Source organism: Prionailurus bengalensis, chromosome D1 (assembly GCF_016509475.1).
Source record: "Prionailurus bengalensis isolate Pbe53 chromosome D1, Fcat_Pben_1.1_paternal_pri, whole genome shotgun sequence".
In the NCBI taxonomy this organism is placed as follows: domain Eukaryota; kingdom Metazoa; phylum Chordata; class Mammalia; order Carnivora; family Felidae; genus Prionailurus; species Prionailurus bengalensis.
This window is the reverse complement of record NC_057346.1, coordinates 102,208,568-102,226,966: the sequence shown is the minus strand read 5'-3', so window position 1 is coordinate 102,226,966 and position 18,399 is coordinate 102,208,568. Positions and strand designations below refer to the sequence as shown.

Sequence of the window (18,399 nt, the reverse complement as noted above, 5' to 3'; positions counted from 1 at the left end):
AAAGAGATGAAAGTTTACTGAATACCCTGCGAGCGACTAGTGGGCAGGAGAGACTGCGACAAGGCAGTGGTGAGGGGCCACAGTCATGGGCAGAGTGAGGAGGTGTGGGAAAGTATGAAATTCTCCATGTTTTGGTGACTGTGCCTGGTTGTAAGTAGCCCATTGGTTAGTTAGGTCTTATGGCTATTTCAAGGTGGCTCACTTAATGAGCCTATTTGCCTTCAGTTTGGTGGTCCCAGTGGGCCCTTTTGCCTTACTCAGGTTTCCTTTGCGCAAGCCTGTTGCCTAAAAGTAACCTCCACATTCCCCCCTGACAGCTTGACAATTGACAAATCTTTGGCATTTGGGTGGGAGTAGCTTCAGTAGCTTCTTCCTGCTGAATGGGGGGGGTGCAGAAATGTCCCTACCTATGAGTTAACATTGGTAAGTTAGGGAATTTATAGATAGGAGTTATGAAAGGCAGAGGCAGCTGAATCCAGGGTAGACAACATGTCTTAATCTCCCTGAGTAGAAAGGATCATCTATTAGCTAAAAGATATGGCAGTGAAAGAGTTTCAGTACCAGGTGGAGAGACATCAGAAAAGACAACAAAATAAGATTATTATTATTATTGTTGTTATTATTTAATTATAACATATATTATGAAATACATAATATACAATATTATTATAATATAATTATAATATAATGAGCAAAGGAAGCCCACACTGCAGCATTATTCACATTAGCCAAGACTTGAAAATAATCTAAATGTCCATCAATGAATGAACACATGAGGAAATAGTGATCATATACATTTAGTTTTAAAAATGAAAGAGATACCATCATCCATAGCATGGTTGAATCTGGAGGATATTATGCTAAGTGAAATAAGCCAGACATAGAAAGGCAAATAGTGCATAATTTTACATATATGTGGGATCTGACTTATATACGAAATCTAAAAAAATGTCAAGTTCTAAGAGGGTATAACATGGTTAAAGGGGCAGGGATGTTGGGGAAAATGGAGAGATATTGGTCAAAGAGTGCAATGTTTGATTTACGTAGGATAAGTGAGTTCCAGAAATAGGATATACAGGATGGTGACTATGGTTAGTAATACTGTATTGTATACAGGAAATTTGCAAAGAGAGTAGTTCTCAGATGCTATCACTAAACACACAAAAATGATAACTGTGTTAGGAGATGGATATGTTACTTAGCTTGATTGTAGTTATCGTTTCACTGTGCGTGTATACCAAACATCATGTTGTACATCTTAAATATACATAATTTTTTATTAAAAATCAAATTTAAAAGGTGTGTGGAGTTTTATTTTCTGATTTTACAAATCGTAAAAAAATGTTAGTACCTTTCCATATATATTTGGCAATGGTTACACTATTTATTGTTTGGTTTTATGCTTTTATATTGAAAAAATAATATATGTTCATGGTAAATATTCCAGTAAAGCATATGAATGAATCCACAATAAGAGGTGATCACAACCTAGACCTGCAGTTTCCTTCTTTAAATGGATCGATATTAATAGTTCTGAGTTGTTTTCCACAAAGTTTTTATCTTTGTAGGGACACACATGTATATATCTTTGCATACACTGGCAAATGGAAAGATACCGTATACATTGTTCTGTGCATTGCTTTTTTTAATCTAAGAAACAACTCAGAGGTTATTATGTTTCAGTGTATTAAATAACCAGTTAACTAACTTCATGAATATTTATCAAGTACTCATGTGCCAGGTGCTACATAGAGGGCTATGCCAGGGGAAGAATATAGTATATTAGTGAGTAAAAACAGATGTAGACCCAGCTTTCTTGGAGTTTGTGGTTTAGGAAAGAGACAGGGAAATACATAGTCACAAATTCATGTAAATTTTATAGCATAACAAGTGCTATAAAATAGGGACTCTTGGTCATGGATGCTTTGGAAGGTATAGATTCTATAAAAGTTTTGGAGCAGCAGAGCCTAACTAATGGAAGGTGCTTCTTGTTGAACAGATGTATGCATACGCTGAAAGGTGGTATTGCTTTTATCCAGCACAAGGCATCAAAATTCTCCCTGCTAAGCTGAAGTTGGAATGTATTTTTTGGCTGTCCACATATGGGTAAATATTCATATAAAAAGGAAAAATTTTAAATATTCATTAAAAGTGTCATTAATTACATTTCCTATATTTTAAGTCCTGGCAAAATAATTTTTAATTCTTTTTTATTTCTATGATATAGGTAATATATCTATGGATGCCTCTTGCTAAAAAAGAACGCAACATTGAGGGGTGCCTAGGTGGCTCAGTTGGTTAAGCATCTGACTTCGGTTCAGGTCATGATCTCACAGTTCATGGGTTTGAGCCCCGTGTCAAGCTCTGTGCTGACAGCTCGAGGCTGCTTCAGACTCTGTGTCTCCCTCTTTCTGCCCCTCCCCTGCTCACTCTCTCAAAAATAAATAAACATTAAAAAAAATTTAAAAAGAATCCAACACTGAAGTAGAGAGAGGAAAAATGAAAATCCCTCAATCTTCCACTTCATATTTAACCCCCTTCAAATTCAAGATTCTTGTTATGAGATAGCAAATACCTTCTCCTAACTTTTAAAATAGACTGTTGTTTTAGAGCACTTATAAACTTACAGCAAAATCGAGTGGGAACTCCAGGAGATAACTGCTTTTTGACACACATTTTTCCCTTTACATTTGCCTGAAAAAGTTGTATTAAAATATCTGCTTGTTGGGGCCCTGGTAAAAAACCAACTGGGTTGGGGCCCAGTTGGTTAAGCCTATGACTCTTGATTTTGGATCAGGTCAGGATCTCATGGTCGGTGAGTTTGAGCCCTGCATCAGGCTCTGCACCGACAGTGTGGAGCCTGGTTGGTATTCTCTCTCTCCCTTCTCTCTCTCTTGTCCCCTACCCTGCTTGCTGTCTCTCTCAAAAAAAATAAATGAATAACCTGAATTAAAAAAAAAAAATATCGGCTTGCGTTTACATTTCCCACAATTAAATTATCTTCCTCGGAGGTAGGGACTGCATTTTTATTTGCCTTTGATTTTTAACATTTGCAAAGCTGATGTAGTTGCCACATTTTAAAAACTTATTTGTTTGATTTTTTTTTACTGAAGTATAGTTGACACAGAGTATTATATTTATTCAATTTTGAAATGAGTGACACAACTCTTTTAGTAGGGATAGGCTAGATTATATTACATTCCATGTCCTTGGGACACATCATCTTTGCACTAATTGGTGACTTCAAGAAGCCAGGTTCCTTCCCTCTTTTGGTGTCACCATCACCAAAACAGGATAAATGTTGTGTATGGGGTTTTATGGACAGAAATAAGAACAGTGTGCCTCACTGTTGTTCACATCCCGCTGTTCCGAATATAGTCATGTGATCCTGGATCAACTGCACAATAGGCTGAGGGATGTGGTCTTCAGGGAGAATCTTGAACACTTTGAAGCTCATCTGTGTTCTTCTTAATGAACAATGATGCTGAAATTAGAACTCTTGCTCTAGCAGAGGCAGATAAATCCATTCAGGTGGGGGGGGGAAGGAAGAAAGAAAGAAGATAGAAGGTTAAGTAGTAGGACTTGTAAAACATACAAAGTGCACTGTGACAAGTTCCCATTATACTGATTCTGCCATTACCTATCTTCATGGTCTTGGGCAAATCATGGAAGTTGCGATAATCACACAAAAGAATTGCTTTCCTCTGCAGTTGTGACAACCTGAACTAAAAGCACCACAAGGACCAGGAGTCGTTTTACTTTGTTCATGGTTGTATAGCTAATGATTAGCACATACTTAGATAAATGGTCCATAGACACTTCTCAGTAAATATTTGGTCTATGGCTAAATGGGATATAAATTATTTCTGACTCTGTTTCCAATGTGGTCTAAAATCAAATCCGTGAAAATTAAAAAGTGAAAGTTGGCTCGAAGTAATTTTATTCAATTATTCACCTCTGAGCACTGAGGTGTTCCTTCTACCATGAGACTGGAATGGAAGAAGTAGGTTCTGGAAAAGGGCATTATCAGGGCACATAAATTTAGAAATGTGGCTGTGGACACATATGTGGTTCAGGGAACATTCAATGGACAAGAGAGACACAGACTCCTTAAAAGATAGAAAGGGTTTTATCACTCGTCACTCTCCTTCTCCAGCTTCCTGCCCTGTGAAAAGAAGCCATTTTATAAGTACATTGTGCAGAATAAGAGTTAACTATTCACAAATACTGACGGTCCTTATGATTTGATGAAAGAAGATACCAAGCAAATGTCCATGAAATGCACGAACATGGGAAACAAAACTAACATTTTCTAATATATCGTAATAAAGTATTTGATGGAATGGATCTTGAAAAACAAAGACTGTGAAATGCTATACAGAATTTTGACTATGTACGAATTCATACATGAAACCAATAAAAAATTAAATATTGAGAGGTGCATAATATTTCCAGCACTCCATTACGGTTATTCATGGCTCATTCAAAAAGGGTGTTAGTTTCACAAAACCCTCTGGAGAACTTCATGGAATTTTTCAAAGGTTTCTCTTAATCTGTGTATCTCAATTCTCTTCGAAGCTCTATCGGATCGTCATCTATTTTGCTTTTCCTTTATTTAATTGCTAGATTGCTACACATCAGATCCTCATGGCTCAATAGATGCATCCACAATTAAAATATGGCAATTTTCTCCTGTGATTCGTTTTCATTATGGCTGCAATGTATCCTCTGAGGATAGCATGACGAAGTAAACCAAACTCTGACCTTCAAATACATTGATCTTTTGGTTGGGTAGGTTAGCTATTATGAAGCAGAGAGGTATGTTTGAGTGTTTGGTATTTCCTCAGTGGTTATTTCTTCGAATATTTTTTGTGTTAGGACTTCTGTTGCTTAACATAACCATGCAATGATTGGGATTTGGATCGTAAATACATGTCATAGGATGTCTGTGTATATATTTCATTTCTCTCTTCATCCAGGCTCAACGCCTCTTGCATTTGGGAATATCATAGCAGAGCTTCCTTTTTCTAGTGGGTAGTTGATGGTATTGTCAATTTGTCTCCTCACTTTTTTGTCATTATACTCTCCTCAGGGTGCTACAGGGTGAAACTTAACAAAAAACTAGCTATCAATTTCACATTACCAGAAAATCTATAATTTCTAAAATTTTAGTGCCTTATCTCCCCAAGAAAGATGTAAAACTCACTGAAATGTTCAAAACAGAGAAATTAAATAGAAACAATATTAATATTAATTCAAAATTTATATACTGATTATTATGTATGCTAAACAAGGTTCTTAATACTTGACATGCATTGACTGACCAAATGAGTCACAGGCTTAAATGAAGTTGCTGTTCTTTTTCTGCTTTTTAAAAACACTTTTATTTCTTAAAGAAATGTTGTCTCGGGGCGCCTGGGTGGCGCAGTCGGTTAAGCGTCCGACTTCAGCCAGGTCACGATCTCGCGGTCTGTGAGTTCGAGCCCCGCGTCAGGCTCTGGGCTGATGGCTCAGAGCCTGGAGCCTGTTTCCGATTCTGTGCCTCCCTCTGCATCTGCCCCTCCCCCGTTCATGTTCTGTCTCTCTCTGTCCCAAAAATAAATAAACGTTAAAAAAAAAAATTTTTTAAAAAAAATAAAAAAAAAAGAAATGTTGTCTCATACTTTTTTCATTTTTCTCCACTGCATGGTATTTAGGATATTTCTCCGCTGCTCTACACAGGTTTTTCTCTCTTTGACTTGTTCCAAGTTTGAGTGACATAATATCCAGAAAATGTTGAGCCCTGTGCCTGGTATCTTGCAAACACTTAGAACTATTCCTCTAATTAAGAGTTGAAGATTCAGGACAGGTGTCCCTGAGGACAGGTCCCTGATGGAACCATGAGTTACTGATGTTCCACACTGTAGTTTGTACAGAGTACCTAGTACAAAATGCAGGGACTGACTAATTGTGTTGATGGGGGATGGGGGGAGGGTGGGGAATGCCATATGTTAACTTTTGACTCGAAGCATGTGGTTTGAGTAGAAGCATGCAAGAACATTCTAGGCACAAGGAACTGCAGGCTTGAATCCAAGCAGAGGTGGTAACGGTGCAGGCTTTTTCAGGCAGCAGCATGAGTTCTGAGGGTCAGCGTCATCAAGGGCATGGCAACGGTGAGCAGCAGAAATGGCTGAAGAGGAAGGATGTAACTTATGACCCTTTGTGTCTTGCATCGGACCTTGACACATTATCAAGTTGCCCTATTGGTCTGAGGTTCTTGAAATGGACAGGTGATTTACAATAGGGTCACAAACAACAACAGTAACAGTTTTTTTCTGATTTAGTTTCTACTTATACAAGTGCTAATGACCCTGCTCTAATCTGGCCAGTCACATTTTTGCGGGGGGCGGGGGGTATCTCCCCCATCATGCAAGAGTCTCTTACTAAAGTTGAAGAACTCATTCAGTGAGAATGATCCTATTCCTTCTTTCTATCCTTCCAAAAAATGGTCTCTGGCCCCTCATTCTTGACACAGTTGGGCCAAGAAGCTGTGTCTTTTTGCAATCTCTGTATGGTTTCTAGCAATGCTAGGGGCTCTTTGATGTTTTCTGTCTCTCCCTTTACATTCGTGCCCTCTCCAATCTGTGCTAATTTGGGGACATTTTATTATTATGCCTCCACAACGCTAGTCATAGTGTATAATGTCATATATTTATTTGACATCCCTCCCCCAAACTGCAGTAATTTCTACAAGAACAGGCACTGTATGTCTATTTTAATTTTTGCTTGTTTTTTTTTAAAAATTTTGATTGATATTTATTAAAACCTTTATATATGTTATCTCACTTCATCCTCACAGCACTTATATGGGGAAGACAAATTATTTCCATTTTATCGATAAGAAAACTGAGGTTTGGTGAGTTTAAGTGCCCTGCTCCTGGTCATACAATTAGTGAGCAGTAGACCTGGGGTTCACACTTAGGCAATCTCTGTCCTGGGTTTGCTTTTTAACCCTTATAAGTTCACTTAAGTCCTTACCTTGGCTCATAGTTGTATCTTTTTCAACATCTAATTCAGTGTTGGATACCCAAGAGTTGCTCAATGGATATATTTCAAATGGATGAATATAATTATGGTCTGGTGTAGAGATAAAATTTGCTGTAACCGTGAGGCTTTGCTTCTGTTTCTCAATTTCAATTTCTCAAATGCTCTCAATTTCATTGTTTGCAAACTGGCACATTTTATTAAGTTGTTCTCAATGTGGTTCAGAGCTAAAATTCAAAGGCCTTTTCCTTATTGTCGTTATCACCATTAACATCATTACGGACTACAAGTAATTCTTGAGCATCTATTATATGCAGACAATTCTATTGGTTATTCCTCTCTGCCAAATTCTGTTTGATCTCAAATACATCAATGAAACTCACAAAACAAATGGACTTTCCAGGTCAATTGGGCCAAATATATTTGTGATAAATGATCTCTCCCTTCTTTATTCCAGAAATAAAACTGAGCACTGTAATTGTTCACTTGGAACCAGAAAAGCGTTTGAAGATTGGCTTTTCGTGGCATAGCCCCAAGGGAAGATCAGGCTTATATTTTGTCCTCCCATTGTTACCATTGAAAAGAGGATTCCTGTGGAATGAATAGAAGGCACTTTTTTTTTCCCCTAAGATAATGTGAGAAATTCTGACTTGAGTTGAACTTCAAACAAAATCATTATTTATTTTCAGGAAGTAAGTATTGTGTTTAACTAGAGGAAAACGGTCAGGAAATCACTATATGGACCAACCCTCCCCACCCCACCCCCCTTTCTTGATATAATCAAACCAAAGCATAATTTGACTTTGTGAAATACAACAAGGTTTTCTTCCTTATTAAATATATTTGATGAGAAAAGCTGAAATGTTTCCAAATGTCTTATCTTTAGTTCCTGTCTTTTTCAGTGGAACAGGCAATTAGATGTGTACGTGATGGATGTTTTTATTCTCAGGAACCCTCTGTAGCTAGATGTAGTTGTGTGTAGCCTGCCTCCTTATATCTTGCAGGAAACTTATTAGCCCTTAAAGTAGGTCAAAGTACAGGAATTAACTTCAGCCAATGTTTTCATGACCTGAAAATGTTTCCTTTCCTACATTAGGCAGTGCATGGGAGAGGAGTTCCTTAAGAGAAGTACAAGTTTATCTATGATCTCTCTACCTATCGTCTACCTATCATCTATCTATCACTCTATCTCTCTATCTATCTACTCTATCTCTACCTATTTGTATGTAATCTATCGTATCTATTTCTCTATGTATCTATCTGTACCTTTATCTGTATCTATTTATATGTTTTTTCACTTGCTTTAATATCTAAGATCTTTATACAGAAATATAGATATAGATATGATGGAAGGTACATTTGGCCTGGAGGGGACTGAGAATTAAGAGATCAGTTCCTTGTGGATGACCACTCTCAGACATATCTACCTCTTAGAAAGATCTCCCTATTACAGGGAGGTGTTTGAGAGCTGCGGAGGGGGAGATGTTTTGTTTCTGCCCATCCCTTGGCTCTAACAAGGCATATAACCAGCTTTAAGTCTACGAATGAACACAGGTAAAGGTCAGAAGAGCTCTTTACTGTGTGTCTCCTTATATAATAACACTATTCAATATATTATGCATTCTATTTCACTCACTCTCTTCACAAGGATTCTTGGAAGAAATCATTTCAAAGTTGGTAACAAGAATGGTGATGTTTTGCCCAAACTCTTGGTTGATTTACCTGTCTTTTGGATGCTACTAATTTTATAGATGGGCTGCTAAAAAGTTTTGAGTCAAGTTTGTTGTCCCTACAGAACAGTGGGTAGAACTTTGTGCAATAGGTTCCATCCTTGCCTCTATGTTATGTCTTGGTCTTGTTTTTCCTTTGCCTTTTCTTATTTTATTATCTCATTTACCTGTGTCTTATATATCACCCTAAATGCCTTCGACCCTTTTTTTCTCAATTTGTAAAAGTGGGGACGTACATATTCACATATGTATGTATGCATATATATGTTTATTTTACATTTTAATAACTGGAGAGGCAAACAGGAGAGTTGGGGAAGAAAAGCCTCTTGCAATTTTCATTCCCAATAAAATTCTGCAGTCGAGCCCAGCAATTTACCGGCTTGTATAAAAGCCACATATTGAAGAAGGGGAGGTTTCTTCGTGAGAACAAATGAAACTCTAAGGAATCATAGCATAGGTGCAATTAGAAGTCCTTGGGAGGTGAAGCAAATTTTTCTGAAGGACAGATTACTGAGGTGAAGAAATTGTGAAATCATAGAGAACGCAACACATGATTTTAACGTCCAGCTTTTAAAGTGCTTAAGCACATCTGTGATCTCTTAACGGCCCCCTGAACTAAGGAGGGTAGGTGAGACAATAGAGTTTTGCAGCTTATCAGCTTATTTAACATTATCAGCAGCAAGATCAGAACTCAGGTCTCTTGGTTCTTGGTCTTAAGCCGCTTTCAGGAACATACTTTGTGAAAATGACAGCCTTGAATTCTAAGGCAATTAAAGTGTCACTTAGTCCAAGCTTCTTTTGCTTATTACGAAGAATTCCTACTTTGACAATAATTATAGCATATGTATGTATGTATGTGTTTATTTATGTATTTTAAAGTTAAAAAGTATAGATTCTTACCATAAAATAGATACAATTCCAAGAGAACAATTCTTTATTTTTCTAGCTCAGTTGTAAGTCCGTCACCTAGCATCTGAGCAAAATTAAGTTTTTTAATTTTTTCCCTCAAGCATAAGAGATTTCTATTTATTGCTTTCAAGGAAATTATAGTAAATACATTTCCAAGGATATTCCAAAATATGCTTAGACTAATGAAAGTATGCTTCTTCATGTAATTCTCTAGTAAAGACAAAAGGAGACAATGACCAGAAGAGAAACCAGATCCCTCCTTCAAGCTGCCTTTTTCATATCTTTCACGGGGTGCTCAACCACCCCAAGTGCAAAGAGAAAAAAGAAACAGCTCAATTGGAGTTGGAGGAGAAAGTCATTGAAAAATCCATGGTGACAGGGAATAAAAGGCACAGCACGGTGAATATAGTAAATGGTATTTTAATAGCATTCTATAGTGACAGATGGTAGCTACATTTTTGGCAAGCCTAGCATAAGCTATCAATTTGTTGAATCACTATGTTGCACACCTGAGATTAAGGTAACATTGTGTGTCAACTTTACTCAAAGAAAAAAATACGGTGACATGCACTACGTGATGAGCATAGTAACCGAACTCCCGAGTCAGCATAGCACTGATTTCTCTGTTACCTAAAAAGAGTGATACCCACTGTAGCATGAACATATCTCACAGTGAACAACGTATATGCATCAGTTGGGTTTTTCAGTGATCTCAAATGGCAAATGATAGAAGTTGATATACTGAAATGCTGACATAGTTATTCATCTTTCCACAGAAAAGGAACATAGACACCCCACATCGATGGATGAGAAAAATTTCACCAGAGTGAAAGAGTTTATACTTCTAGGGTTCACAGCAGACTTGTGGTTACAGAGAGTACTCTTTGTCATTTTCCTCACCATCTATGTCATCAGTCTGTCTGGGAACATCACCCTGATTTCTCTGATTGGTGCTGATTGTCAACTCCACACACCCATGTATTTCTTCATCGGAAATCTTTCCTTCCTGGATCTCTGGTACTCTTCTGTCTATGCCCCCCAAATCCTCATGACCTGTGCTGCGGAAGACAAAAGCATCTCCTTTGCTGGCTGCCTTGCTCAGTTCTTCTTCTCGGCTGGGCTGGCATACAGTGAGTGTTACCTGTTGGCCGCCATGGCTTATGACCGCTACACGGCCATCTCCAATCCTCTGCTTTATTTCCAGGCGATGTCTTCGAGGTTATGTACTGGTCTTGTTGCAGTTTCATACTTTGGTGGCTTTCTTAACTCAACCCTCATTACCAGTGAGACATTTACCCTGAGCTTCTGTGGGAACAATGTCATTGACGATTACTTTTGTGATCTACCTCCCCTTGTAAAGCTGGCCTGTGACGTGAAGGAGAGCTACCAGGCTGTGCTCTATTTCATACTGGCCTCCAATGTCATTACTCCCACTGTGCTCATCCTCGCCTCTTACCTCTTCATTGCTGCTGCCATCTCAAAGATGCGCTCCACTCAAGGCCGCCTCAAGGCCATCTCCACTTGTGGCTCTCACCTGACGGCTGTCACTTTGTACTATGGCTCTATTCTCTTCGTTTACTCCCGACCAAGTACCAGCTATGCCCTAGAAAGGGATAAAGTGGTTTCAGTCTTCTATACTGTGGTCATACCAATGTTGAATCCCTTGATCTATAGCTTAAGAAATAAAGATGTTAAAGATGCCCTGAAGAAAATGTTAGATAGGGCAACATTTTCTTAAATGAAAATCTTGGGGAAACACGGCTATATCTTTTTTTCTAGGTTATCCCCCTGTTACTGTTACTAGCTTAGACTCTCAGGAATGATGAAAAGAAGCCAAAAATAAAATTATTGGATAATGCAGAAACACTAGACTGCAATTGTCTTTTTATGTTGGTGCTAATGTATGTGGATATGTGCTTAAAATAGATGAGGCTGGGGCATTTGGAAAAACTGCTATGCCTGCCAGCTGGGGACAGAGTCCAAAATTCCTGGGATTCTGAGAAGATTGAAGGAGAACAGTTTTGTTTCGTTTCGTTTTTTAAATTTTCACTTGGCAGTTCATAAGTTACCTGTAAGTATATTTTAATCTCTAAGTGGGAATAATAAAATTGGTTATAGAATCAGCGTGATGATTAGATGGATTGAATGACTTACTTCAAATCATGTAGTTCATAGGGGAGGAAACAGGAATGCAAACCCAGAACTTCTGACTCCAAGGGTTCTTGCCCCATTTTTTGGGAGAACAGAGTTGGGAAGTTGTAAATAAAAATTATATTGTAAAATAGCTTTAGAAATAAGTTTAACTTTTCTCATTTCCTTCCTTTCTTCCTTCCTTCCTTCCTTCCTTCCTTCCTTCCTTCCTTCCTTCCTTCCTCTTGCCATGATACAAAGATGTTCTTGGTGATATACACAGGAAAGGACAAATATCTTAGAGTCACAGTGAGCTTCCAGTGAAAGAGTATTTTCCTCAACAATTAGAAGAACTGAGGGCAAAAGAATAGCAGTTGTACAGAGACAAAAGTGGAGATATAGATGGAAATAGATAAATAAAGAGATAGAGAGATTTCAAAGAGGTTTATATCCGTGAGAAGATTTATAGTGAAAATCTACTAGGGGAAACAATAATCGACAGCCATTAAGGTTCTGCGATTGTTTCTGTTTATTTGCTGGTTCAATGTGATGAATGAATTAGTGAGAAATTAGAGAACATGTAAACATGACTTCTCACATTCCTAATTTTAAGCCTAATTTTAACTTTACATATAAAATGTGAATTTGTACCACAGAAAAAAGCCCTACTGTTGGTAACCAAGTATATTCATTTGCTAGTGTTGCCAGAATGGGTGGCTAAAACAACAGAAATGTATTTTCTCACAGTTCTGGATGCTAAAAGGCCAAGATCAAGGTGCCATTGAGGTTGATTTGTTCTGAGCCCCCTTTCCTTTGCTTGCAGGTGGCCACCCTCTTGGTTTCTCCTCACATGGTCTTTTCTGTGTACAAGAAGCCCTCTTTGCGTGTCCAAATGTCCATGTTTTCTTTTTGTGAAAACATGGCTCAGTTTGGAGTAAGAGTCACCCTAAACATCTCATTTTAACTTAATCACTTCTATAGAGGCTCTGTCTCCAAATACACATTCTGAGTTACTATTAGTCAACATGTGAACTTGAGAGGGTTGCCATTTGACCCATCATATCAGGGCTTAACAGGGGGTTCCTGGTGAATGAGACAGGGAAATGTAGCCTGGAAGCCTACATAGTAGGCTTCTGGTAGGAAGGACAAGGAATCATAGTAGATCTTCTGGTAGTAAATATATGTGTGTGTGTGTGTGTGTGTGTGTGTGCAAATGACACACTCTAAACATTTTTAATTAGAACATTTTGGGGAGTTTCTATTATCAGACATGTTTATGACTATATTGTGACTTCATGGTAAAAGAGTGAAATTTTAATACATTATTTTTCATCATATCCTAATTACTATATCATCCTCATATTCTAAGCAAACTGTAATTGATTCTTTAGAGACTGAGATAGATATTGCTAGGCTGTTCTGTGGCAGAGGTCTCAAAGGGCTGTTGAGAAAATACATATATCGGCTCCAACAAAGCGTGCCAAAATATCAGAGGAGAGACAAAAGCCTGTAACTTCCAGCATCTGTCCTTCCTGACCAAGGGTAAGCAACTGGAACCAGGGGCAGTTAAGGGGTTTGGCCTCTCATTGGCCTCAACTCGATTAGAAGGCGGATACAGAGTTTGGCATGGCTCTTAAAGGATTATGATTATGCCAAATACCACACACACACACACACACACACCCCTAAATACAATTCAGATTCCACTAATGGCATGCCTAACCTTCAGCTAGAATTTGAAGGTCAGTCTGGTAATTATGCTGACTCATTGCATATTCACTTACACAGTGAGGTGAGCAGAAGAGAAGAGAGTTGACATGCTTTTGGACTCTAGTGGTCATGGCACTCTGTGCTGTGCAAGCTAATAGTGTGTAATATTTTCACTTCTTGTTCCTCATTTTCAGGTGCTAGAGGGACACATTCTTCCCCTAAATTTTTAGTGTTCCAGTGAAGGGAGGAGGGAACAGGAGAATACACGTCTTGAGAAATCATTCTGTATAGGCTGCTTTGGCATGATTGGCTTGGACTTTTTCTGTGTCTTTTATTTCACATTCATACTTTCATTGCAATTTATTTCAAATTCAAGATAGATTTTCACGAATCTTGATGGTTATGAGTGTGATGGTTATGAGTCTTTCTTTAATTATCTTCTTGCTAAATGATACAGTACTCCGAGTCAGAAAAGTTCAGTCGAGGGTAAATTTGTCCTGAGTAGTTTGTACTAGGTTAGAAGTAGACAATATTTTGAGGAAAACAGCTTCAAGATATAAATATAATTACTCATTTATTCATTCTAGAAATATTTATTAACTGTCAATTAGTTGCTGGAGACAGTTCTATAAGCTGGATGCAGCAATAAACAAAGTAGAAAAATCATCTTACTGACCTGTGTCTTGCATGCTGGTGGGGAAAAATGGACTCTAAACAATATTCAGGAGTTAGAAGATGACACTAGGTCTTGTGGAAAATAGAACAGAGTCTGCGCTCACACCCTCATCTCTTTCAAGTCCCATTCAAATGTCATTTTCTGACAAAGTCCCATCCTCATCCCTCTATTTTAAATCCCACACCCTCTAACCAGCAACATCCATTGTCTTGTTTTGCTCAGACTCTGCTCTATTTTCCCCAAGACGATTTGTGTTGGTGTAAAGGCCAAAATCCTTAATATGGCTTCCATTAGGCTTTGCGAGCTGATAACTTTTCTGGCTCACCCACTCGTTCCATTTTCCACTCTGTCTTTACTTAACCTCTCAGCTCTTTGGGCTCACCAGTCGCTCTCTCATGTGAGGGCTCCGATATATGGAACTGCTCTCCTCTCTCTCCTTAGCCCTACAAGGGGCTGGCACTGGGGTCACTTCTCAGGTCTCACTTTCAATATCTCTGCTTCTGTGAAGACTTTGGTCAGTAGACCAAAAAAATTATTATTTTTTTCAGTAGAAGAGTAGTAACAGGCGCTGTCGGATATTTTCATTTGTATCCCAAATTATATTGTATTAAAAATGAGCTTAATAAGGCACAGATATTTTTCACTGTATAGACACATGATAACATAGCAGACGAAGTTCAGAGTAACTATTGGGACCGTGGACATCAGCCACAGGTTTTTATATTTCAATGTAGTAGCTATAGGTCACTGCCAAGAAAGCTATTACTTAAGCTTGAGCCAATTCAGAAAAAAGATTAGCGAACCAATGAACACCAACGTAACGCTATAAACGTGAAGCTTCTGGGATGTGAGATGTGAGATTACGAACGATAAGTCAATTATGTGAGTAATTTAGTTTGGTTGACGTCCTAAATAAATGAAGACAAGTGATGAGAGAGGGTTGTAAGAGTAAGTTAAGCTCACTGATGGAGGCAATATAGGACTAAAATATTTCTCTCTGTGCTAATAAGATCCATTATATAGTAATAGATGGAGAAATGAATGATCTTCAGGATTCCAAGCTTTATCTACCACAGTGTCACTGATTAAGTCATGTCCTCTCTGAACATTGTCAGCTACATTTGAAAGATCAGAACGCCTAATATTTAAAGAGTGAGATACCTCCCTTTCTAACAAGCAGGAACAGTAGATCTTGGAGTAGAAAGTTTGCATTTGAATTTTATAGAGTTATAAACCACTTCGGGCTTAGCTCAAAGGAAAATGTTCTGAACATGGAGGTAAATCACAATCGTTTTTCAGTTTTAGCTTTCTCCCACTACCGTGTTATCTAAGTGACGGTCAGCTGGCTACTGGGGCATTAGCCCCAATTCTGTATGGTATTTTTTTCTGCAAAGTTTTTATTTAAACTCACCTTAGCTAATATATAGTGTAGTATTTGTTTCAGGTGCAGAATATAGTGAGTCATCACTTACGTATAGCACCCAGTGCTCATCACAACAAGTGCCCTCCTTAATGCCCATCACCCATCTAGCCCATTGCCCCCCCCACCTACCTCTAGCAACTCTCAGTTTGTTGTCTATAGCATGTTTTGAATTAGAGTCCTCCTTCTTTAAAAACTTTTTATTTATTTTTGAGAGAGAGAGAGAGTCAGAGCATCAGCTGGGGAGGGATAGAGAGAGAGAGAGGAAGACACAGCATCTGAAGCAGGCTCGAGGCTCTGAGCTGTCAGTGCACAGCCCAACATGGGGCTTGAACCCACAAACTGTGAGAGCATGATCTGAGCTGAAGTTGGAAGCTCAACCACCTGAGCCACCCAGGGGCCCCAGACTCCTCCTTTTTAACTTCTCCCTCAGAGCTTCAAAATAACTTGGAAGAATTCATGGCTTCTCAATAAATCCTTCACACCAAAAATTGTTTTTTTCCTAATGTTCAGCATTCACTATATCCAAAAATACCTCAGGTATTTATATAAATCTCACATCAATAAAACAAAGTGGGGGAAACATTCTGAAAAAAAGGATTCTTAAAGATATTTTTATTAAATCAAGAAATTCAGTTTGCCAGAGGATTATAATGTTGCCTTGGCTAGGAAAGCAAAAAAAAAAAAAAAATTACTTACAACAGACATAAATGGCTTAACAGCTGAGGGCACATACTCTTGATAAAGAAAATTCTGGGTTCAAATACCAGCTCTGCTATTGACCTGTTATATAACTTTGGAATTATTTCTTAAACTCCATGAGAATCACAATAGTACCTACTTTCGAAAGTTGTGGAAAGGATTATGTGGATTGAGATTAGGATTTAAAATATTAACTGGCACCGAGTAATATGTACGTATGCATATATATATGCATATATACGTACATATACATATATACATATATGTACACACACATGTGTGTATATATATACATAAATATACATATATGTATATATACAGTATGTTGGTATTTGTATAACCATCAGCACAATGCCTGACATGTAAATTCTCAATAATATTTGAAGGATACTGAAATTTTTTGAGCACACACTATGTTGCTTAACATTGGGTTGGGTATTTTCATGCATGTTTCCTTCAATCAATCCACTAACCTGTTGGGGGCTTTATTTTTCTTGTCTGTTTGGTAAGACTAAGGGACTTGCCCTGCATTCAACAATTACTAAGTGAAAGCCTTACTAATTTCACAATCAGATTCTAACACCAATTCCCGTGGTCTTCCCAAGCGACAGACTGAAGTTCTATCATTCTAGGCAACACAAATAAAAGTCCATAGATGTCCTAGTAATTACTGACTTAACTTATACCTTTGTTTATTTATTTCAATAGAAAAATCACAAAGTGATTTTTTTCCTCCTCAAAATCTTTACCAGGCTTTCTCCTCTGTCGACATGGAAGTAGGAAATCGCACCCTTCTGACTGAATTCATCTTGGTGGGTTTCTCAGCAGACCCACGGTGGCAGCTGATTCTATTTGGAATTTTTCTGATACTCTATTTGATGACTTTGTCGGGGAATATGACCCTGGTCATCCTAATCCGCGTTGATTCCCGCCTGCACACGCCCATGTACTTTTTCATCGGCAATCTGTCCTTCTTGGATTTTTGGTACACTTCTGTATACACTCCCAAAATCTTGGCTAATTGTGTCTCAGAAGATAAACGTATTTCCTTGGCTGGATGTGGCGCCCAGTTGTTTTTTTCCTGTGTTGTAGCCTATACTGAGTGTTATCTCCTAGCAGCCATGGCCTATGACCGGCATGCTGCAATCTGCAACCCACTACTTTATTCAAGTACTATGTCCAATTCTCTCTGTACTGGACTCGTTGCTGGCTCCTACTTAGGAGGACTTTTAAACGCCATAGCCCATACCGCCAACACTTTCCGCCTGAGCTTCTGTGGTAAAAACATCATAGACCACTTCTTCTGTGATGCACCACCATTGGTAAAAATGTCTTGTACAGATACCCACGTCTATGAAAAAGTCCTCTTGGGTGTGGTGGGCTTCACAGTCCTCTCCAGCATCCTTGCCATCTTGGTGTCCTATTTCAACATCCTCCTGGCGATCCTGAGGATCCACTCAGCCTCAGGAAGGCGCAAGGCCTTCTCCACCTGTGCCTCACATCTCATCTCAGTCATGTTCTTTTACGGATCCTTGCTCTTCATGTATTCAAGGCCAAGTTCTACCTACTCCCTGGAAAGAGACAAAGTAGCTGCTCTGTTCTACACTGTGGTCAACCCATTGCTCAACCCTCTCATCTACAGCCTGAGAAACAAAGATGTCAAAGAGGCCTTCTGGAAGGCAGCACAAACCATAAGGCCACAGAGATGAAGGTTATCTTTTTACAGATTGCTCTTGTTGCATAATTTTCCAACTCACTGACTTATATTTATATATATGTTTCTAATCATTGCAATTTTATGTAAATACAACAAATTATACCTAAAGCAATGTCACACTGAGGAAACTACTCTTTAAGTGTTTGCTGTTATTTTGTGTGATTAAACTATTTCACATCTATTAAGATTGGGTTGATTGATGTTTCACAATATTGTGTTTTTGCTTCTTCTTAAATCTAGATTTACATAAAACTTCTCTTGATTATCTTTGGGGGAACCTTGGAAAGACAAGAGAAATTGAATAGTTTTTGTGCATGCAATTTGACTTTGAAATTTGGCAAGCAAATCGCTTTTCTTTTTTAATTTTTTTAATGCTTATTGT

General features: G+C 38.2%; 2 protein-coding genes across 2 annotated transcripts; both read left to right on the top strand.

Moving 5' to 3' along the window:
- The first annotated feature begins 10,464 nt into the window (after positions 1 to 10,464).
- On the top strand, positions 10,465 to 11,400 carry LOC122482802 (olfactory receptor 1013-like). Its single transcript, XM_043579098.1, has one exon. The coding sequence runs from the start codon at positions 10,465 to 10,467 to the stop codon at positions 11,398 to 11,400; it is 936 nt and encodes a 311-aa protein (XP_043435033.1).
- Positions 11,401 to 17,055: 5,655 nt separating this feature from the next.
- On the top strand, positions 17,056 to 18,009 carry LOC122482801 (olfactory receptor 9G4). The gene has a single exon (XM_043579097.1). It carries the CDS (start codon positions 17,071 to 17,073, stop codon positions 18,007 to 18,009), a length of 939 nt encoding a protein of 312 aa, XP_043435032.1. The 5' UTR covers positions 17,056 to 17,070.
- Positions 18,010 to 18,399: the final 390 nt, after the last annotated feature.

Coding starts and splice junctions, on each gene's coding strand:
- LOC122482801 (XM_043579097.1), top strand. CDS start 17,071: ATGGAAGTAGGAAATCGCACCCTTCTGACTGAATTCATCTTGGTGGGT.
- LOC122482802 (XM_043579098.1), top strand. CDS start 10,465: ATGGATGAGAAAAATTTCACCAGAGTGAAAGAGTTTATACTTCTAGGG.